At 41.8% G+C, this 24455-nt stretch overlaps 1 protein-coding gene across 1 annotated transcript in view; it reads right to left on the bottom strand.

The window, feature by feature from the left end:
- Nucleotides 1-24150, bottom strand: part of plpp4 (phospholipid phosphatase 4) — a 58435-nt gene extending 34285 nt beyond the window's left edge. Inside the window, exon 1 of the mRNA XM_075475703.1 lies at nucleotides 23649-24150. Coding sequence (XP_075331818.1) covers nucleotides 23649-23737 — 89 coding nt within the window. The 5' untranslated portion in view covers nucleotides 23738-24150. The remainder of the gene's footprint in view (nucleotides 1-23648) is intronic.
- Nucleotides 24151-24455: the final 305 nt, after the last annotated feature.

Raw genomic sequence — 24455 nt, 5'->3', positions numbered from 1 at the left:
ACAGACATGATTATCACTGTTTTTCTATGATACAAAACACCAGTTCCACAGCATTTGATCAAATAGTCCCATATTGGCTTCATCCTTACATTTAAGAGGAGACAGAAGTCTGCGTTTGGAGGTCGGAGGAGCTGGAGCATGACACTACACACCTGGCCGACAAATGGGAGAGTCGAGATGAGCCGCATCCAAACCACTGGTTCTTTTAAATATCTTCGTTTCGAAATGTCACTTTTGCATTCAGTGTTTCCTTCCACACTCATTTACTTTTTTTTTTTACAAATAACACACTGCTTAATTGAGGTAAGGTATAAAAAAGTACTGGATTAAGGTTGGATATTAAATTGAGATTCGTCAAACATCATGACTTGCTTTAAAGCTGATCCGATATTTTGATGCATAGTGCATCAAAATATCGTTTTCCTGGATTACTGGCAACGCTCCTCAGATTTTTGTTCACTTTTTTCTGTGAGACTGCGCTGCATTTTCATACATGAGAGACCCTCGGTCCTCATTTTTCTATTTTTGTCTATATTTCTTGATGTCTACCAGTCCAATGTAGGCCCAACCTTACGACTCCAGTAGCCTCACAGAATATACTGTGTCTGCAGTTCCAGGAGGCCACAGAGCAATGCTCCCAGGGAACAATAAATCAGTGAAGTTTCCAACATTAACAATGTTCAGTTTTAGAGCACTGCACAGCAGCAAGTAGTCTAATGCAGTGATTTTGGTTAAACTCTCTGTTAAGTCTTGCCATACCTTAAGGGGCAAGCTGTTTTTCTCACTCTGGTAAACATTGCCCTGAAGTTGTTCACAGTCACAATGCGCTACCCTCTGCAATCAAGGGACACATTCAGAAGGATGCAGGGCATTTTGTCCATTCACATTTGATTGCATTTGCTCTCTCAGCAGGTGCACAAATGGTAATCATCTGAGCTTTTAAGAGCGAGTATTGTGTGTTGTGAAAGGTTTGGAGTGGGGTTCTGACCATCTGCCAGATCTGGGACAGAATTCACAATCACTTTTCCCTCCAGAGGTGAATGATTATTACTGCCTTTCGCTCATTCTGATGGCTCCCACATGTCTCCCCCTACTCATAACTCCTGTCATTTAATCGGGCAGTTGGGAGTTACTGAAAAGTCTCTTATGTCTCATATTTTGTTCTTCTTTAGTATTGGTAAATTCCAGATCCTTTTCTTAAAATGCATCGAATGCAACTAGAGAATTGGACTGTTCAATATACCAAAAATTTTCAGCGGTCATTGTGGAAAATGAAGAAACTAGGAGACATAAGAACTGCTGTGAATGGAGGGAGCAGAAGAGCCGGGGCTTTTCCATTTCTGGCCAAGTTCTGTCTCTGGGGTGGTTGGAGCTAACACAGGCAGTTCTGGAATTGCCAAATGAGTAACATAATGCTTGAATGGCTTTCTAGTTGTCTGAACAAAGGACATTCAAACACGAGAAGTAGGACAAATAATGCTGAGATTGTGAAAAAAGCTTATATTTAAAAATTCATTGCTTTTAGAATATGTTTAATGCTGCACTTCTGTACTGTTCATTCAAGTCTTTGATTAATATATTATCCTTATCAAAAAGAGATGTTCTATGAAGTGCTATGAAAAAAGTGTTTGTTGAAGATGTTATCATCGTCATGAAGCTGATCCCGCTTAAAAACATATGGATATCAGATCACACAGAGAACCAAAAAAATAAGATGCATCAAAACAGGAGATGGTACTGGTAACTGCCAAAAGTGTTGTGTTAACAAGGGGCAGCACTATTGAAATTTATACGAACAATATTGTTTTAGGTTCTGTTTAAGATGTTACAAACACTTTATGTTATTGGTATTCAAAGGAACATGTAAGTCTATGAATCTGAAGTTTGACTCATGTTGGAGTTCTTTGCTTTGGATTTGAATTTACTAATAATGGCGGATGAGTTTTCTTATTTCTGACTAAGTCAGAACCGTTCTTTCTGTTTGCTGAAAGTGCTTTTAACACAGATCCCTTAATGACCACAAAACCGACCATAACAAATGACATATTAAGTGTCAGGTTACTATGTTTGCTTTTATTACAAAGAGCATGTTCACCGAAGAATTTTGTGAAGTGAATTATTTAATTCTCCAATTCTCAGAGACAATTCGCGACAGTGCAGCATGCCTACACTAATCAGCCAAAATCAGCTTTTCTAAGGATTTGTATGTAAGAAAGATGCTGTGACAATGTTTTAACGTACAAAAATAATTTTCTAATAAATGGATGAGAGATGCAGCAGATGTGCCCCAATTCATCACAAATCCACAGTTTAGCACACTCAACACTGCATGGCTGGAAGAAAAAGGAGAGCACAGATTGTGCTTAAGTAACAATTTCTAACTCTGCACCTAAAAAAAAAAAAATCTTGCATCTGCTTTTCCAACAAAATCAGATCTTTACCCCTCTGGCATTACTGGATTGCAATATGCATAGATGATTTAATAAAGTTGCTGCTGCTATTGGTTTTTTTTTTTTTTTTTGGGGGGGGGGGTGACCAGCAAACTGAGGATACGTTCTGGATTTAATTATGACACTTTATTTCAGCCACTACTGGAGCTGCACACAGCTCTGCTGTCTTAAAAATGAATGTATTCCTGTTTGTGCTGTTGAATTAGTAGGTGCCGGGGGGATAGTTCAACTTTTTTCTAGAACAGAAGGTTCAATCAATGTAGGAGCAATCTACCATGCAGAATCCCACAGGATTGGAGGCAACTAAAACAATTATATTCAAATCTGCTTTTTATTTGTTTTATTAATTTACTTGGCTCAGAAAAGACCTGAGAGATGGTAAACAAGAGAGAACTGAGGATGTGAAACTCGGTACTGCGATAGTCAGACTAGTTAGCTCGTTAGACTAGCAACCAAACTGAGTAAACCGCACACCTAATTACAGTAAAGCAAAGTAATTACTAGGATGTGTTCAGAAAATACTTTAAGTGTTTTCCTGACCTGGGGGCTTCATATACTCTGCTATGCAATTCAGAATTCTGCCTGTGCACTAAATGTCACATGCCCGTCTCTCTGTCTCTTCTCTCTGTGTTAATGGTTACAGTCAGGGCATTGGACGAACGTGTCAGGAATACACAGCATCAGTCCTGACAGGAGTGGCGAGCTGGATAGATGCTGAGTGACACTCAGCAAACTCCCTGAAGATATCCCCTCTCAAGATGACTAAAAGGGAAAGAGAAAAAAAAAAAGAGCCTTCACTTGTCTCACAAAATCCTGGAAGGGGATGCAGTGGAAAGTACTGACTTCTTTATTTATTTTTTATTTTAATCACCCACTAATGCATTCTGATTCAGGGGAGTGCATTAATATCCTACATTATAATGTGAAGCCAAATGGGGGCTGAGTTGGTCGTGCTACAGATGTCTGTTCAGGATCAAAGCTCCAGCGACACCTTCAAAAAGGTCATAGGACTTTGTTTGAGACGGGTCTGACGCTGGCAGGACACAGCCAGAGGGACATGGAGGGGATTTAGGATTCAAGCGAGCATGGTGGGAGGGCATAGTGAGATACCCCACAGCAGGAAAGAAATTGAGTCAGGCTGCCACGCACTGAAGGTTTTCCAGGAGGCTATTCTTAATGCTCCACAGGTTCAAAGCTTAAGCTTGCTAGGAAAATGCAGAGACTCTGAAGGGCCCTTTGGTGTCGGCTTATCAGCGTTATTGAGCTAACTTCCTTTCAATTCTACTGTATGGTGGAAATGATCACCTTTAATCCTCCTATACAGCATCACGCAAAAGCAGTTATTCTTTAAATACTACTTTTTCGTACTGATGAATGTAGTCTTTCTAAGTTTTTAGTTTCTCACAGTGGCTTCACTATTACCGTATAGAAATAAACAGAAAGCATGAACTTCGTCTTTCTCATGCCTGACAACGTTCCTGCTAGTGACGGCCAGCTACTAGTTAGCACAGATGAAAATAACTAGGAACAATAGGAAACAGCAAAAAGGGAAAAAAAGGATCCATTCTAATCCAGTTAAACAACAATGTGTGTGACATTGTTAAAGAGAAACTCTGTTCATCTGTTGCCTAGAAAATGACCTGAAAGTGAAAATTATATCTACATTTCTGACTGTATGGAGAGATCAAACCCACCATATCATGCCCACCATATTTCATTTGGATTTAGAAGTATTGTTATGTTTGTTTTCAACCAGGCTATTCAAGCTAGTTGCTAGCAGTCTGAAATATCTGTGGCTAGCCTGTCTTGACTAAGTGTTGAGAAAGTCTTTCAATATTAAGAATAACACTATTACTTCTCAGTAATGACTTTACATAATGACAGTACTGCAATATCACGACGTAATGAGCACTAATTGTCAACTTTGCTGACAGAAGAAGTAGGATAGTCTATCTGTCCCAGGGGTATGAGTTGCTTATAAAATCATCCCATGGCCCTGTTTTGTGCATTCAATCCGTAGCTTATAATGTGACAATGTGTTGGTGCAAACAACACTAAAGCTTTAGGACAAGGGATAATTTCAAAATCGATCTTCATCATTGATATTTCAGAAAGATGTTTTGTCTCTTCACCTTCATTGGATTTGTTAGAAAACATCTATTTTTGCATTTCAGGCCTGAAACACTTTCCAAAGATGAAATTGTAAAATTTTGACCATGTTCTTACAATGTTCTGGCTTTGAGGATAGCAAGTGATGAAGCAAAAAGTGTAGTTTTGTCTAATTCTATCTGCAAATACATTTTAAGGTGTACAACAGTACTGAGTCATAATTTTTGCATTTTTTAATTTTTTTTTCAATTCTACACAGTTTCTGTTGAGAACAGGTCAGGACTGCAGGCAGACCAGTTCAGTATCCGTAGCTTCTTCTTCCTCATCCATATGTTTGTAAAACAAGCAGAATGTGGCTTTGCATTGTCTTGTTGACAAATGCATGGACGTCCACGAAAAACATGCCACCCTGAAAAATATCCTTGTGCTCGCCTATGTGAAGGCTGCCTTTACAGAAGTGTGAACTACTTTAGCCAAGGCCACTGATACGACCCCATACCATCAGAGTCAGACAGTCCTTTATGTCTCTGGTCTGGAGCACATTATGTCCATTTCTTTCTAAAAAAAAAAAGATCTGGAACACTGACTGGTCTCACCACACTCACACACATGCCTCTGAGCCCAGAGAAGTTGAAGCTGCCTCTGGACAATGTTACATGAAGCTGTTTCTTTTTCGCACGATAAAGCCTTGAATGGCATTTATGAATTGAACTTCCCCTTTGTATGGCGGTCCCTCCCAGTAACCCTTTGCCCATGTGGTTATATTAGCTACCAATAAGTGACAGTTGTTGATGCAATCCAATGAATTTGTGACCACAGGTTTCCAGCTTGGGCTTGTTCCTTTATCGTTTACACACTGAAATTCCCTTAATCATATGATGATATTATATACTGTAGAAATCTTTGAAATGTTTGAATAATTTTCTCATACATATTCTCAAGGACTGTCTTTCATGGACACCATTTTCCGATCAAATGCCGATTGCAATCGCCTGCTGACATCATGACATCATCATTGCCCCCTTCCCATCATTGAATATTAACAAAGTGGACAGGGTTGAGGAGACAAATCATGCTCAAATATATATAATAATAATATACTGTCTGTAAGAAAAAGTAAAAAGAAATAACTTTTATTCGGGTTTTTTTATCTTTAACTTTATATTTGAAATGACTCACTTCACATTTGGGCTATTCTTTTTTTTTTTTTTTCACTGCAGCAGTGACTGCTTTGCCACAAGCTGTAGATAAAACCCAGCTCCAAAGGGTGACTTTGTGTTTCAGTTCATCCTGAGATGTTTTAATCTAGAAAGATGACTTTCATTTTTCTTCCTTTGAAACTGTTGACTTTCAAGACATAAAACAGGCCTGCTCAAGCAGAGATAATTAATTCAGTAAGCAGAAGAACTGGCATCTGTAGTCACCTCTAAGGTCATCAAGTGTGTGTTCAGTTCAGAGCAAGCAACAAGCAGAGGATACAGAAAGGCATTTGGTTGGGTGTTTATGTATGCATGCGGTCTTGCTTGCCTGCAAAGTTTATAAAGATAGGCTTGCAGGTAACCATCTGTGGCATATCAGGTGAAAAGACACAGAAAGGGAGCGGAGGAGCAACATTGAAGGAATTAAACAGAAACACTGATGGCTCACAGAGATATACAGACGTGGGACTGGGACACAATTGTCTCAGGCGTCGCGCTCATTGTTCCTTCTGGTAAATGTCAAAGTTGACAGAAACAGGAGACAGATTTCAGTTTTCTTGCAAAAGAAAATACAAATCCTTGTTACACTCACAGAGCACTAAAGGCGGTTTCTAGCAGCATCAGAAGCCAAGTTCACAACACGAATAATCCAGTTTATTCTTCCACACATGTATACATACACAATTGCAAACAGCAGCTCTGGACTTTTATGGATCTTTAATCACTTGCACAGCTGTCAATGTGTAAAGCGGGTATAGTGAATGTTCTCTCACTGTGACACTAACTTTGCTTGCCCCAGGCCGTGTAAGTTTCATGAGTAAGGCTTGACTTCATATTATTTTTCTTCCTGGGCTTCTTTTGTTGTTTTGTGCCTACCATTCACCATTCTAAGTTTTATCATCATTTTGATTTTCCTTTCCACTGAGGAAAATCAACCTTCTCCACCAGGATTTTTTGTCAGTTGTCTAGAGGAAAGTGCTTTGAAAGCAATGTGTCACAGGGAAAAGAATGAAATTTTTTCAGATTTTTTTCGCATCAGCTTGAGTGAATGGACAGCACTGCTCCGCATGCAGCTCGTATACAGGAATGTTGAGATAAATCCTGTGAAACCCCTTTTTCTTTCTTCCTCTCGCTTTATATTCTGGCAAGATGAATGCCTTTAAGGAAAAGACTGGGGTTGACAAGGCACCAAAAGAAAGCAGGCAAACCTGTGAATCTGTTCAGACAGCTCAGGTTTTTATTGTCTTCTTTTTTGGCTTCCAACAATCCCGTGGAAATCAATTTATAACAATCTGATTCCACTGAGAAATGTTGTTTGGGAGCTTTATGTATGGTGTAGTTTATACATTATATCTTAAATGTCCTATAAGCCCGCACATATTTTCAGATTATTTGGAATTGGCTGAAAGTCACTCAATTTCAGGCAGTAATACATTTCTTCTTTTTTTTCCCTTTACACTTTGACCTGATATAGGAGGCTGATACAGACGTTTCTAAAGATTTGAGTCAATGTACCAAAGTGTGACAAAAGCTTCATAAATATCAGGAACACCTGTGTTTAATAACTATATCATGTCAAAAAGCTGTACTTACATAGAATAATTGGAATTACATGTTTTGGTTGACATGGTGGTGCAGAGCATTGGACTGTTGTCCATCCTGGTTGAGAACAATGGTTCATGATTGTTCGTAAGATGACTCAAAAATGAATATCTTCAGCCCCATTTGTCCCACCTGAATGTTTTCTCATTTGTTTGAAGTGTGATTCCTCCACAGATGCTCCTAATTAATTCTGTATCATCATTTTGTGTTCAATTATGTTCTGTTGCGTTATGAAACTGCGGTTCAACAAAGCCATTCTGTGCATGCAGGCGTTCGGACTGACCAAAATGACTAAAACAAAGAGGTAAAGCAGGGCCATCATTAATCTGGTTCGCTGCATCTGTGTATTTCCAGTGATGGAAGGTCACAAGAGTAAATAAAGGTCTTCTACGTGGCAACTGTGGTCACTTTCTGAGGCTCATAAAGCTTTGTGGAAACAGATCAGTGCTGCTCTAATTTAGCCACAACAAACACAGGAAAAAACAAAGGTCACCAAGCTCCAAATACATGCTGAAGTCAAGGGCATTTCAATCAAGCAGTCCTTCACTGCGCATTACTGAGATGAGGACTAATCAGCGTGCTGTAATTGATTTTAGTCACATTACCTGTCTATGTGGCAGTGACGTGTGTGGCATTTACAGATTAAAAGGGTAAATTAGACAATGCCGGTGTCTGTGGACAGTTGGTAGATTGAATTGCAATCTTTGTGTGCGGTCAGTGACAGTCATCTGGCGAAGTGTCTACTTTTTAATTTTTCACCGATATGAATGTTTCCTGCTTCTGCCCATGTTGGTCATAACTAGCATCTTTCTTTAATCTTATTTTTTCAATTGACTCAAGCCTTCAAAGAAAGCCGAAAGGAGTTCACCTTGCCATGGCAAAAAAGTGAGCTTTGGCTCTGCAGTCCACTGACTAAAGGAAACAATGGTTGAGTCATAATACAAAGAGCGGTCTGACAGCATATCCTCGGGGCCTGAGGGGCACGCATGGAGATGCAATGAAGGCTTTTCCTGAGGGAGAAGGGCTTGCTTATATTTTGAGATTCAGGCCAATAAGCTTGAAAATGTTGTTCTGTGTGTGTGTGTTGGAGCAAGGTTCCTTCATTTCCTCAGCTCCTCATTTGTCTTTGCGCAAGATGCTGCAAATGACAGTAATGGAGCAGATAAAAGGAAACATCTGAGAAAGGGTGCAATAAGCAAAAGAGATAAAGGATGTATATAGACAGAAATATCGAGATCGGAAGAGGTGCAGAGCAGTGTAGGGATCTTTCTCCCTGCACCGAGGTCTACAGTGTCCTCCCTCCTCGCTGCTTACACCTGCTGCGTACAAAATATTTAAAAATATTTCTTCGTCTTCTACAATAATGAGGGAACTCATATCCTTATAGAACATTTCCAAGCAATTAAAACTGTATGGAAGCAAATGCCATGCATCTTTTATGATACTATTTATCTTTATACTATCATTGTTTTCAGACCCCCTGTGCTTTGAGTAGCTCATGCGTTACATACACTTTAATATTATGATCTTTTTTTTAATTTTCTTCATACCTCTTCATACCTTTTTACCACCAAAAAGGGTTATGGTTATTTAAAAATGTTCCCCGGTTAAGCAGCAAGTCAGCCATTTTTTGTGCTGTTTAATAATTCAACCTTCACTTTTCATCAATTTTTTTCTGCACTACAAACTCGTCGTGTACATAGACACATTTGCATAGACGCCATATTGACTGCCTCAGCCAGATGATGCAATATGTCGACGTGTCCGCAATAATGGAGATGGCAAACAGGCCATTAAACTAATACTAGTAAACTGGGAAAAATAATGTAAGTTTTACATTTTACAGCTGATTTAGATTTGATATTCAAGAGCAATCTTTAGTAACATTTTAGTTAAACAGTAGTCACAGATACTCAAAAGAGAGATAGAGAAGCATAAAACTGTCTATTTTTCAGGAGCGGATTCTCTTTATTTTCTCTGGTCAATACTTTAAAATGGGTCCCATTATTAAATAATACAGTCTGATATCATTTCTATCCTCGATTGAAAAGTACAATTATTGATCCCCAAAAGATACAATAAGCTGTGGTGTGAACAAATCTAGTCACAGTGGTAAAAGTAAAGAAAAAAAGTAAAGAGTAATTTTGGCGATCTGGTTTGAATAGTGTTTGTACTCCAAGCTGCACAAGAGACATAAGTTTTTGGAAAATATTGGTCAATTATTTGCGTGTTTTTTTTTAGTCTAAGCAGCAAACATGTTAGGGACAAGTTGCACTGTCGCTTGCTTTTGAAATATTTGCACGTGACCTATTAGCAGCGCAGACTTTGTGGCTCTTAAAATTTAATGGTTCTTTTGTGAGTTATATCAATTCATAATTAGTCTGTTGAAGCATATGAGTCTTTACAACCAAAAAGCACTTTGCTTTTAGATTTTGTGTCATAAAGTCTTACATCTACTGTATGTTGTGGAGATAAATGTCAATTGCAAGGTGTTCCCAACCAAAAACTGATGCTGTCCATAACCTCAGCAGTGTCTGCATTTAAGTAGTGTCCAAAAATGCAGCATGACTTAGTTACCGCTGTCCCCTAGTGGGTCCGTAATATTGCAAACACTAATGATATAGCGGGTTCATGAGTAAATAAGAGGATAGTTAGAGCACAAATATACTAATCTAACCCACATCTCTGCCTGTCAGCAGATGACACTGCAGTTCCTGGCCTGCAGGACTAATACTGAGGTAATCAAGCCTTACATGTTTGAACCACACAGCGATTCTCAAGAAGAGGAAGCTAAAATGAAGGTTTTGGTGAAAGTTCAATAAAGATGACCTGTTTTGTCCTATCTACTCTTATTCCAGGGTGTATTTTTCTTTCCCCTTGTTTCTCCATTAGCCACTTCCACTCCCACGCTGTCACACTCACCTCATTCTTAATTCTCATTACACACCTCAAGTTCAATGACCTCTTTGCCCACTTTATGTGAATCAATCAGCCTAATATCTCCTCTTAAATTTGATTTAATTCAGCCATACTCCCCTATACCTCTTCACGTAACCCACCTGCTCCTCATCTTCGTCTCTTCATGATGCCCAAAGAGTGTCATCTGAAGCCACCTGCTAACTGCTCATCCTTTACCAACAGCATCTAGATTCCAGGGCTCCTGTCCTATCCCCTTCCTTTGTTCATGATTTTGCATCTATCACAACAGGAGGTGCTAAAGCTCCTAGGCCCAGAGCTGACATGTAGCCTCATGCAGGAGTTACAGACTACAGGGAATAGATTGAAACATGTTAATAAGATAGACTTACCGGTTGAAGGATATGCCCACTTGTACTTGTGGTGTCACAATGATAAATTATTAGAATGGCATCAGACAAGATAATTAGTTTTGTGGCAAAAGACAGCTGTCTTTGGGTCAAATTTACAAAGTGACTGTCCAAAAATTTGAATTTTTAGACCTGTGATTGCCTCTGTATTTTTAAATGGACACGGCAATGTCCAATCCATTTACTGTATGTTGTACTATCTTTGGGGAAAGACACAGAGACTTACAGAACCTGATTTCATTCCACAAACACAACATGCCATCTGCACAGTAAGAGCAAAACACTTAAAGGCCATTTCAAATTCTAGTAAAACTGTGACAGTATGTCACTTTACAATTCTGATAGCCAAACAAAATTCATCATGATACATTAGTTCTGTTACTTTGCGGCACGTAGGCCAGACCGTAAGGTTGGGAATTATTTTAGCTTGTTGCTGAGGGGAACATTTCACAGAGGTGACATTTTCATTAATTGCACAAAGCTGCTCCTAAATTGTTATGTGATACATGTACAGACTATATATATATATATATATATATATATATATATATATTTGAATATATGATGCAATTCACTCACAACAAATCAGTCAGACTTGTCTGTTTTGATCAATTTCATGTTGTTCCGCTTTCAACAAAAACAAGACCACTATCCTCATTACTCTCCTGTCACTTTTGCGCCTGCTGTAAACGCCTCTAACGCGCAGGTTGACCCACAGGGCAGTCTTTACCAAAAACATGTCAGACAGAGACAGAGTGACTGAGCGGTCTAATGTCAGAGGAGAGATAAAGAGATGGGGTGGGATAGATGGCTACAGGGACAGTGAGACATAATGAGCTGATCAAATGAAATGCCGGAGTGGCTTAGAGCAGCCACAGACTGAGCTGTCAGGGATTCCCTGGTCCTGGTGTGACAGTCAGCTGCCTCTGCTCACATTCAAAGTCATGTTTTAATTCTGTCACAGCACCTGCCCGGTTTGCTGATCAAAAATTCTCCCCTTTCCCGCCGGTTCTCTTCTACCCTCTTCTCTGTATGGATCCTCTTCTCTGCCTGGGTCTGTTCATCTATCTGGACGTCATGTGGTTTCTCATAACAGACCCCTAATCATGAAATACTTTATACTCTAGCTTTTTTCCTTTGTATTTTGATTTCCTTCCAAATGTTCGCGGTTAATTATTTTACTTTGATTGGGTTTGATTAGTTTTCTGTAAATGGACTGCCACTTTACAACAGCTACTTCTCCAAAAAGTAGGTCGTTAATCAGGTTAATATTTGCCTATGTATTGAAGTATTACAATGGATAAGCTCCCTGTGCTGTTTCTGAAAAGATCTAAGAAAGAACTATCGTTGAGGTCACGCTTTCTCTGTAATTATTTTTTGCCGTCTGCTTCTGTTCAGTTTTTTGTGTCGACAGCATTCAGGTTTACCCTTGTCTGTGCAGCCACAGTCAGTTGTCAGACAAGCACAATCAGTTTTTCATTAATATCCAAGATAATGAGGGTTATAGATTGGATGACCTGCCTGGCAGTACTTCAGAAGCTAGCGGCAGAAAAAAACAATACAGTATGATAATCGTGCAGGCACAAGGGATTGGCGGAGGGCTAGAGATCTGTCACAAAGAAGAAAAGGTGCAAAAAGAAAAAGACAACTGGAAAATTTGTGTGAACAGTAATAGAACAACATGAGCATACCTCTAGACTGTCCTTTCTCACCAGTTAGTGTCTGCCTGGTATTCCAATATTGAGTTGCCTGTATCTTTACAACAATACAACTCTCAACAATATCCAAGTGTTACTGCTTTATATTAGACATGCTGACTGATAGTATTTGATTCTGCTCTTTATGTACTGTACTGTCCTGTACTACAAAGCAGAATTAGTGGCTTGGTGAGGTTCAGCTTTGGATTTTAAGTATAGCAAATTTGGTTCACTTTTTACCAAGCTGTGTCACCATGACAACTCATACTGGAATCGTTTAGGTTTGGTTTTTCAAGAAAAGAGATTGGATTTCCCGACCAATCAGTTCTCTTAGAAAATGAGAAAATAAAAGAGATATCAGTGTGTGGACAGTGAAAGAGTTCCTTTCCGGATCTGACTGAAGTCAGAGAGTGACTTCATTATCAGGGGATTCTTCAATAGCCTAAAACAGAGACTGATTTCTCTAAAGTTAGCTCCTGGTGGTGTTTAACGATTTGAAACTAACATTAATTCTGTTTTTCTTTCTTTTCAAATGATCACTGAACAATAAAAGATTTCCTGCCATCTTCTCATACCGTGTATGTGCAGCCTATCAAATTTGCCAAACTGCATCAAATGGTGTCTGTACATTCATATTCATATCTACATCTACCTTAAAAAATTTCTTAGAATTTATCAAAATCGGTGGAGAATTAAAACCCCTTCTTTCACCATAGAGCCTGGATAAGAATGTCCACTAACTGTTTGAATAACTTTCATGTTTGTTCTTTATATGGTGAAAATATCATTTGAAACAGACAGTGTTGCAACTGACAGTAGTGCTTCTCACATACACCTGCAACACATGCATTTTAATGAAATACACAGTCTCAAATTATTGAATCTATTCCTGCTTTAATGACATGCAGTGATATCGATTAACTTATTAATTTAAGCATACATACCCAGTCAGCATTATTCGAATTATGTTTATTTTTTGTTTTTTTGTCAGCTTTTCCTCCTGGTTTGACTGCAGCAGCTGTGTTGCTTTTCCACTTGCCAAATAAAAATTGTGATTGGTCATCTGATGCCAACTCCTTGAGTTGCGCGCACATATCTAAAGTCGGAAAAACATGGGTAGTCTTGTCAAGTTGGTTATGTGGGAAGTTTAACATTTTTCAGATTTCATTGCATGTCACTAAATTTAATGGGGAAGTTAGTTTTTTTTAAACCGAAAAATAAGCTGTGTTGCAGCGGCGCGTGTCGATGACGTCATCCCAGTAGACGCATGTGCAGAAAGCCCCCGATAACAACAACACGGCAGCTATGAGCTAACAGTGCAATAGTACTCGTTCATTCATTCATTCGTCTTAAAGTATTGGTGAAATAAAGACCGACAATGCCTTATTTAGAGGCTGTATTGTCTATACCGTGTTCTCTCCCGTTATATGGATATACGCAGATCTCGAGTAATTTAAATATCATCCGAAGGATGCAGACTTTCACCGAACTGTTATTGGTGAGTAGATGAACGTATTTTATGCCAGAAATAAGCTCCAGCTTTGAAAAAAACAAACTTTCCCTTTCATGTTGCATTGGTGTGTAATTTTGCCAAAACAATGTCGGACTCTGTAGTTTTCTCTGGACCCCTGCCAAATCTGACCAGCCATGACATGTTCAGCCGCATGTCATCCTTCAACCGCTGGTTGTCCAGATGGTGACCAGCAAACAAAATGTGGACGTTGTTTGATAGATAATTGGCAATCTTTCTGGAGAAAACCTGGTCTGATTAGAAGAGACGGCATCCATCCCACTTTGGAAGGGGCAGCTCTCATTTCTAGAGATATGGACAAATTTATTAGTCGAAAAATGTAACTCAACAAAAACATCAAACTATTACATGTGGTTTGCTGAATATCAGATCTCTCCTTTCATCTCTGTTAGTGAATGACTTGATTTGTGATCATCATATTGATATATTTTGTCTTACAGAAACCTGGCTGCAGCAGGAGGATCATGTTAGCATTAATGAATCAACTCCCTCTGACTATTTAAATGTTCACATTCCTCGAACCACAGGCAGAGGAGGAGGAGTGGGAGCTCTCTTCAGATCATGGTTACTAATCAGTCCTCGACCCAAGATTAGGTCTTTTGAATCTCTGATTTTCAGTTTTTCCCACCCACAGTGGAAATCACAAAAACCTCTTCTACTTGTTGTTGTGTATCGTCCACCTGACCCTTATTCTGAGTTTCAGACTGAGTTTTCATCCCAGTTAGTGTTGAGTAAAGATAAAATCATTGTAGTGGGTGACTTTAATATTCACGTAGATGTTGAAAATGACAGCCTAAATATTAACTTTAATTCAATGGCATTGAAACTAAACAGTTAAGAGTATTCCATCATAATATAATAATAATATAATCCTGTCTTATCTGACCATTTTTTGATAACTTTTGAGTTTACATTACTTGACTATACAGCTTCTGAGAAGATATTTGCATATAGAAGGTGTCTATCAGAGAATGCTGTAACTAGATTTAAAGAGTTAATTCCATCATCCTTTTCTTCACTGCCATGTGCAAATAATACAGAGGACAGCTACCTAAATTTTACTCCAGTAAAATTTGACTCTCTTGTTGACAGCACTACAATTTCAATGCGTACAACATTGGATAATGTTGCCCCTCTGAAAAGGAAGGTAATCAGTCAGAAGAGGTTGGCTCCTTGGTATACTTCACAGCTGCGGGCTTTAAAGCAGACTGCAAAAAAGCTGTAGAGACAGTGGCGTTCCTATAATTTAGAAGTGTCTCAATTAGTCTTGAAAGATAGTTTAATAACGTATAAGAAAGCCCTTCCTAAAGCTAGAACTGCTTATTATTCATCATTATCTTTGGACCTGAGCGCTTCATGGAGAAATTGTCTAGCTAAATAGTTACTCTAGATGGCATTTACTTGGCTTCTCGTACTACAGTGAGGAACCTTGGAGTTATTTCTGACGAGAATTTATCTTTTGATGCACATATAAAACATAAAAAGGTTTCTAGGACTGCCTTCTTTCACACTCATGACATTGCCAAAATCAGGAACATCCTGTCTCAGAGTGATGCAGAAAAACTGTCCCATGCATTTGTTACTTCAAGATTGGACTACTGTAATTCTTCATTATTGGGCTGTCCCACATGTTCTCTGAAAAGCCTCCAGCTGATCCAAAATGCTGCAGCCAGAGTTCTGATGAGAACTAACAGGATATCATATTTCTCCAGTTTTAGCTTCTCTTCATTAGCTCCCTGTTAAATTCAGAATATAATTTAAAATTCTTTTCCTCACATATAAAGCTCTTAATGACCGAGTTCCATCATATCTTAAAGATCTCATTATGAGATATTTTCCTAACAGAGCACTTTCAGATTGCTCTTTACTTGTGGTTCCCATAGTTTCTAAAAGTAGAATGGGAGGCAGAGCCTTCAGTTATCAGGCCCCTCTCTTGTGGAACCAGCTGCCAGTAAATGTCCGGGAAGCAGATACCCTCTGTAACTTTAAGATTAGGCTTAAAACTTTCCTTTTTGACAAAGCTTATAGTTAGGGATGGCTCAGGTGACCCTTCCTGAGTCTGGTTCTGCCAGAGGTTTCTTCCTGTTAAAAGGGAGTCGTTCCTTTCCACAGTCGCCTCATGCATGCTCAGGACGGGCGATTGGACTGAAGACAAGTTTCGGTGCAATCTGTTGGTTTCCTTAGCTAGGAAATAGTTTTCGAATTGGCTCTGTATGTATGAATTGGACAAATTTTTAATTAAATTAATTGGATTTGATTGGATTGTGATTACAATGAATTTGACTCTAATTGGCTTGAATTGGACTGTATTATTGAAATGCCTTGAGATGACCTTTGTTGTGGCGCTATATAAATAAAACTAAATTGAATTGCATTGTTCTTTTGAACCATTTTATGAGTGGATCATTTTCAAATGTTAATAGGAACAAGAAGGGGTGCCCACAGAGCGTGGTGAACATCTCAACTGTCACTCTTGTGCAGATAGCTACTCGTACAAGCATGATATCATAATTTGATTTAAACTGTTTTGATCTGTAAACTGTAAAATTATGCATAAATGTCACATGTCTAAAACATAGCAGTGTCACAATCCAAGGTTGTAAATCATGATGTGGCTGTTGTTTTGTGTTGGGCAGTGTCCACATGACATGGAACCACAACTCGTAAATAGTAAACAGTGTAAATCTTCAACGTGTATGGTCTTTTAACCTAACCATATATTGAGTAAAATGTAAACTTTCCGACATATATTAATGATATCTTATTTAAAAAATGCTAACTGTTCATAACTGAAACCAAAGCAGAAATGCAAATGGATTGTAGAAAGCACTGTGTTGGATGGGACTGTAACTTTGCTCTAGAGTTCAGGACTTCTTATTCTCTGACTACATCTGTCACATGTGGTGTAGAAGGGGAGGACACGGATGCGGACTTATAAAGAAAAGGGTGATTTATTAACAAAAAACAAAGTACAACATAAAACGCGGCAGAGCCGGAGAAAAACTGAGCTATAAACAAAAACAAAAGAACAAGGACATGGCATGGAATAAATACTTAGCTTGGAAGAAAACGAGGCGTGGAAACGTGGCGTGGAAACTAACATCATCAGTAACATCAACAACACCAGTGACATCAACAAAGATCCGGCCAACTGAAAGGGGAGGCAGGAAACTAAATAGGGATTGAGTGATTAAGTGAGTGGGTGCAGCTGGTGGGGAATGAACAGGTGAGGGGAATGAACTAATGGCCTGAGTGAGGGAAGTGAAGGGAAAACTAAACATGGACTGAAAAGAAACATAACCTAAACATGAAAACTAAAAACATGAGTCTCTGGGCGTGACAGAGCCCCCCCCTCAAGGGGTGGATCCCAGACATCCCAAAAAAGTCCAAGGGTGGGAGGGAGGGGCTCGAAGCCGGTCGGGGAACCAGAAACGGGCGTGGTACCGGCTTTGGGCAGCAGGAGGCAGTGGTCTGGCGGACGCCCAGACCGCAGACGGCGTAGCCGGAACAGGCGGTGGTCTGGCGGACGCCCAGACCGCAGACGGCGTAGCCGGAACAGGCGGTGGTCTGGCGGACGCCCAGACCGCAGACGGCGTAGCCGGAGCAGGCGGTGGTCTGGCGGACGCCCAGACCGCAGACGGCGTAGCCGGAGCAGGCGGTGGTCTGGCGGACGCCCAGACCGCAGACGGCGTAGCCGGAGCAGGCGGTGGTCTGGCGGACGCCCAGACTTCCGTCGGCGTGGCGGCAGGAGACGGCGGTGGTCTGGCGGACGCCCAGACTTCCGTCGGCGTGGCGGCAGGAGACGGCGGTGGTCTGGCGGACGCCCAGACTTCCGTCGGCGTGGCGGCAGGAGACGGCGGTGGTCTGGCGGACGCCCAGACTTCCGTCGGCGTGGCGGCAGGAGACGGCGGTGGTCTGGCGGACGCCCAGACTTCCGTCGGCGTGGCGGCAGGAAGCGGTGGTCTGGCGGGCGGCCAGACATCCCGTGGCGTGGCAGCAGGAAGCGGTGGTCTGGCGGGCGGCCAGACATCCCGTGGCGTGGCAGCAGGAAGCGGTGGTCTGGCGGGCGGCCAGACATCCCGTGGCGTGGCAGCAGGAAGCGGTGGTCTGGCGGGCGGCCAGACATCCCGTGGCGTGGCAGCAGGAAGCGGTGGTCTGGCGGGCGGCCAGACATCCCGTGGCGTGGCAGCAGGAGGCGAAGACCGTCCCCCGGTCGGACGGACCTCCGACGGGGGGGGAGCCCCCCCTTTAAGGGATGGATCCCAGACATCCCCAAAGTCTGGGGGTGGGAGGGAGGGGCTCGAACTAGTGAGTCCATGTCGGGCTCTGCCGCCTTATGGTCAGGCCCTGCCGCCTTATGGTCAGGCCCTGCGGCCTCGTGGTCAGGCCCTGCGGCCTCGTGGTCAGGCCCTGCGGCCTCGTGGTCAGGCTCTGCGGCCTCGTGGTCAGGCCCTGTGGCCTCGTGGTCGTGGTCAGGCTCTAAAGCCTCGTGGTCAGGCTCTAAAGCCTCGTGGTCAGGCCCTGTGGCCTCTTGGTCTTGGTCAGGCTCTAAAGCCTCGTGGTCAGGCTCTAAAGCCTCGTGGTCAGGCTCTAAAGCCTCGTGGTCAGGCTCTAAAGCCTCGTGGTCAGGCTCTAAAGCCTCGTGGTCAGGCCCTGTGGCCTCTTGGTCTTGGTCAGGCTCTAAAGCCTCGTGGTCAGGCTCTACAGCCTCGTGGTCAGGCTCTAAAGCCTCGTGGTCAGGCTCTAAAGCCTCGTGGTCAGGCTCTAAGGCCTCGTGGTCAGGCCCTATGGCCTCGTGGTCAGGCCCTGTGGCCTCGTGGTCATGGTCAGGCCCTAAAGCCTCGTGGTCAGGCCCTGTGGCCTCGTGGTCATGGTCAGGCCCTAAAGCCCCTTGGTCAGGCCCTAAAGCCTCGTGGTCAGGCCCTGCGGCCTCTTGGTCAGGCCCTGCGGCCTCTTGGTCAGGCCCTGCGGCCTCTTGGTCGAGTTCGGAGTCAGGCCCGGAGGCCTCTATAGCTGGGGCCAGCTCGGGAACGGCTGGGGCCAGCTCAGGAACGGCTGGGGCCAGCTCAGGAACGGCTGGGGCCAGCTCAGGAACGGCTGGGGCCAGCTCAGGAACGGCTGGGGCCAGCTCAGGAACGGCTGGGGCCAGCTCTGGAACGGCTGGGGCCAGCTCTGGAACGGCTGGGGCCAGCTCTGGAACGGCTGGGGCCAGCTCTGGAACGGCTGGGGCCAGCTCTGGAACGGTTGGGGCTGGGGCCTGGGATGCTGGAGTGGTGAGGGAGGGTGTGTACAGCGCGGCTACCCTCTGTGGCTCCATGCCAAAGATATCCAGCATGGCAGCGCGCTGTACACACCTCACCTCTTCCCAGATGTGCGTCACTCCTGACATGTGCAGGAGGACCTGCTTCTGTAAAAAAAAGTCAATGAGCTCATTGGAAGAGTTCAGTTTCTCCCAGGAGGTGCAGCTCGATCCCGCTAGGCACCAGAAGTCCCCAGCCAGCTCCCAGAAGGCAGTGTAGTCCGCCGCGTCCATTTCTGGCCGGATCTTTCTGTCACATGTGGTGTAGAAGGGGAGGACACGGATGCGGACTTATAAAGAAAAGGGTGATTTATTAACAAAAAACAAAGTACAACATAAAACGCGGCAGAGCCGGAGAAAAACTGAGCTATAAACAAAAACAAAAGAACAAGGACATGGCATGGAATAAATACTTAGCTTGGAAGAAAACGAGGCGTGGAAACGTGGCGTGGAAACTAACATCATCAGTAACATCAACAACACCAGTGACATCAACAAAGATCCGGCCAACTGAAAGGGGAGGCAGGAAACTAAATAGGGATTGAGTGATTAAGTGAGTGGGTGCAGCTGGTGGGGAATGAACAGGTGAGGGGAATGAACTAATGGCCTGAGTGAGGGAAGTGAAGGGAAAACTAAACATGGACTGAAAAGAAACATAACCTAAACATGAAAACTAAAAACATGAGTCTCTGGGCGTGACAACATCCTTAATTCTTAGAAGCGTTTGGCACCAAATTAGCACTGTTGGTTAGCAGTGTCTACATCAACATGTCGCAAGATGTAAATGTTAGATGTGCTCTAAATTTCTATTGGGCACTAATGAAGTAGAAAGTAGTCACTGTACAATTTTTTCACCTTTATCAATAAACAGAAAAGTGGACAATATGGCTAAGAAGCAAGACAGATGTGAGGGAGCCCTCTTGCTGTTATCTGGTTTGTATACTTGATGGGTAGAGGTGTGGTGTCATCTATTGGTTTTTGAGCTGCAGTGTTGAAGTATCAAGTATGCCGTTTGGTAATGGCTTCCTTGGTGTTTTTGAAGTTAGAAGTGACCATATATGAAAAAAAGAGTTGGGGCTCGAGGAAACAAATTGAGACCTGATTGGACAAACTGTTAACAATGAAGTTAATATTCACCACCAATACTCTAAAATTGATAAACTCACTGACTTAGTATTTCATGTGAGAAGTTGATGCTCATGGATGTGCCATTAAACTATGCTTCCTGTAACCTGCAGCCAAACCATCTGCAGAATGATTCAATCAAAATTGCATCCATCTGTGCATTCGCGACTGTATACCCATCTAATCCTTTGGGACATATCCCAACTCACGATGGCAAGGTTAACTAAATATGCATGTTTATGAACTGTGGTAAGGAAACAGAACACTGAGAAAGAACACAACACAGGTAAGAGCTTGCAGACTGAACCCAGAATGACTATAGCCATCCATAAGGCTCAGAACTTTGTTGCTGTGAGGCCACAGTCCTGAGCACCGCACAAGTTTGCAGTGATATAAACATTTCTGTGTTGTCTGAGAATACCTGCCATTAATCTCATTTGACAACAACCATATCTAAAAAATTATCCTCAAAGTAATGCTTGCATCAGATTGTATTCATACTCATTCCACAATGGAAATTTTGGTATGCATTGATGTCACAACATTCAGTTAACAAAGTCTTTTCTTTACCACCATCATTTTCTCAAATGAAAGAATCAATTCTTCTTAAACCTAAATTGCAGCTCTTGGCACAAATGTCATTCTGTAAAACAACTGCTCTCTGCTCGGGCCAATCAGTCTATCAAGAGGCTTTTAGGTTGCACTGATGAGAATCATCAGAGTGGTTTTGGTCTTCTCTATTTTCTGTGCCTTACATCTTTATCTGTAAAATCTTAGAACAATCCAGCTGCATGTACTCCATCTTATCCTGCTCCTCTATATCTTTGTCTCTGCCCTTCTTGATTCATCTTCTGTTCTATATTTAAGCAGTTTTATGATATTTATGGGTATTGCATATTCAGGAGTCCAACCATGAGCGTGGAACAAACACAATGAGTTTATGTTGACAGAGTACAACCACTCAAGGGAGAAATGACTTCATTGTATTTGTCTAAACTTGCTCTTGTTGTGCACATTCATTACATGAAAAAAGAACCAATCTCATTATCCTCTCTCTCTAGTAAAAAATTTAAATTCTTAATATATAGGGAATTGATGGCTCTCAGGTTTAAATCCTCCTGTATGTGTGGGTGACAAATCAAGAATAGAAAATAACTTTGATATTACAGTCAGGTTCATTTAATCCCAACCAGAAACTGACATAATCACATAACTTGTGAGTGCGATCTTTGGTGAGAGACTCACTCTGCTGCATTCATATCTGCTTATGAACTTTAACTAAAGGACTAATTATTTCCAGCATCCCTGGACGTTCACGATTATGAAGAGATAGGAAGAGCAAATGAGAAAAGAGTTATTTTTTTTATTTTCTTCCATTTTGTTAAATTTGATACCAAGCTGCCGAGGAAGGAAACACTGAAATTAAATTCAGATGGGAGACACAAAGCAATGAAGTATAGAGATACATGACTTCTAAATCTCAGTGGTAAACACGAAGCAGCCATTTCCCTCCCAACATAAAGTGAACAAGTGAGCAACATCTACACTTGAACAGCAGGTGACAGCTGAAAACTGTCCTTTATATCTCCAGCGAAGAAAACAGTGGATCTTGGTGACCTCAATTATCCTGCTTTCACAATGGTTTCAGAGTTGAAACAGGAACAGCATCTGCCACCCTTGAGGCCAGAGAGTGACTTTGTCTGGTCTGCTGGGATTAGAGGTTGTTCGATGCAACAGCTACAGCTAGTCTTGGAGAAATCCATTTGACAACACAGTCCTACCTTCCTGCCAAATTACACGATTGACACTTGCAATCAAGATTAAAGGCTCTCAGTCATAAACAGAGAGCTCAATACAATGTTCTGCTATTGTTCTTAATTAGATCCAATTAAGCTAAATTAAACTACACAGAGGTATTGGGCTTGTATGACTTTACGTTGCAATCTAGTTGTTGAAATGTAACGATAGATATGATTATAAATATGTTGCCCTGCCGAAAGGTCACAACTCTTTCAAGATTGATCAACGTAAAGTGTAAATATGAATCGGCACATTTTGCATGGGTGTATTTGTGCATGGTCACACACACAGAGGAAGGCAACTAGATGCTTTCTAAATAGTCATTGGCAGATTAGGCATTGTTCGTATACAAAGCAGATCAAGTTTACTGATGGAGCTTCATAAGAGACACGATTGTATTAGCTTTAGTATTAGCTTTAGTTTGCAGTGAGGAGAGAACAAATTCACTTCATTATGATAATCATAGACTTTTTCATTTGGTTAATGATGATATTGTGTGAAATTATTATTGTTCAACCTTGGTTACTGATTCATTCAAGCAAATTAACCCAAATTCAAATCTACTAGACTCTCTCCCTCACATAAACAAACCAAGGATCTTCTTGCCTCAGGTCCCTCCACTTGAGTTTGCCCATATCAAAAACCACTGCATTTACACTATTGGGCTTATTTTGGCTGTATTATCCCTTTACTGTGACAGCACACATACACTTTGCCCAAGGACAGATATTAATGATAATGCAAAAAGCAATGCCGGCAGTGCAGCTAAGCGCTCCAGCAGGATTATTTCTGACTTTATTTTCCCAGAGAATCAAAGCCACAGCAAGGTGAGTCATTTTAGATAACAAAGCTCGGGGGCTTTTTTTCTCCTCACCCCCTGTAGATAAAGCTGGAAAAATCAATGAATGACACAACAATGATGCAAACAGACTTAATACCTCAAAGGCAAGGCAGTCAAGTAATAATTAATGTTCATGCAAGTGTTTAAGGTCGCGCCTGTGAGGCACAATCTTCTCATAAAATCTTAGATTCACTACAGCGTATCAGAGCTCACTGTGGGCTTCCTTTGTGGTTACTTTGTTTCGTGTGAAGTGATCGAAGAAGCCGCCCTGTGCCCCTTTCTAGGCATCTACGCTCAGAAGAAACAAAATACCACAAGGAAAAACAAACAAACAAAACAAAAACGAAATGAAATCGTCCAATCGTTACACACTGATTTATGTCAGAAAGTAAAATGCTGATGCAACCTGTTAACGCGGCGCCTTGATGAGATCTGTCCATGGTGCTGAACTGCGGATTAACAGATGGACCCGCTTTTACAGCAACACTCGCGACAAATAAATCCCAATGCCTCACTTCTGTGCCTAAATCGTGGGAAGGCATGTAGACAACATCTGTCATGAAACTCAGTCATTGCAAAAGAACACAGTGAAAGATTCAGGTTTTCTTGGGGTTTTTTGGGTTTTTTTTCAGAGGACAGACAACACAGACTGGTTGAGCCTTTACTTACACAAAAACTCCAAAAAGCAGAACTCGGATGCCAATTTCCAAAGCCAGTTGTCGCATGCTTTTCCTGCGGTCTGTGGGTGACACATTCATGGTTTTGAGAAAATCTGTCAACTGGAGCGGATGGAAAAGCAGTCCCGGTCTGTGCTGGGGGCTGTTCACTTTTAATAATCCCAACAAACAAAAAAAGAATAAGAAGAAAGAAGCAAAGAAGCAAAGAAAATTGAAAACAGTGCTTCCACAGGCGATCCTAATCACGCATGCCACGCGCCTCCATTGCAACTCGGTCACCTGAAGCAGTCTTTTCTTTTCCTCCCTAGCCTGTCTGCGCTCGTCTTCGACTGTTTTCAGTCCCCCTCGAGCGAATGTTCTTTAATGCAACTCTGTTGCTGACAGCTCCCTTTCCACTCCTTCAAATTAGCTCATCTGGGTCGGAGTTCGGGGTGCAGAGGACATCGGCAAATCTGGAAAAACGTTCTGGTGCGGGACAGAACTGAGCGGGAGAGTAATGAGAGACGGTAAACTACAGAAAGACTCCGAGCGTCACTGCGTGTGCAGATTCTCCCTCTCTCTATCGCTCGGTGTGTGTGTGTGTGTGTGTGTGTGTGTGTGTGTGTGTGTGTGTGTGTGTGTGTGTATTTTGCTTGCACCCCTTGGCTTATGAAGAATCAGATGACTAGAAGTTTCTGGAAGACCACTTGGGACCTCACAGAAAGCTTGATAAACAAGTTCAAAGCACACGTCCATGACTATGACAAGTGAATGTCTGCTTGTCCTCTCTGCATTCAAGAAACATTGTGGGTAAACAATG

This window comes from Odontesthes bonariensis, chromosome 2, assembly GCF_027942865.1.
Source record: "Odontesthes bonariensis isolate fOdoBon6 chromosome 2, fOdoBon6.hap1, whole genome shotgun sequence".
NCBI lineage: Eukaryota > Metazoa > Chordata > Actinopteri > Atheriniformes > Atherinopsidae > Odontesthes > Odontesthes bonariensis.
This window is presented reverse-complemented; position numbering and strand designations above follow the sequence as displayed.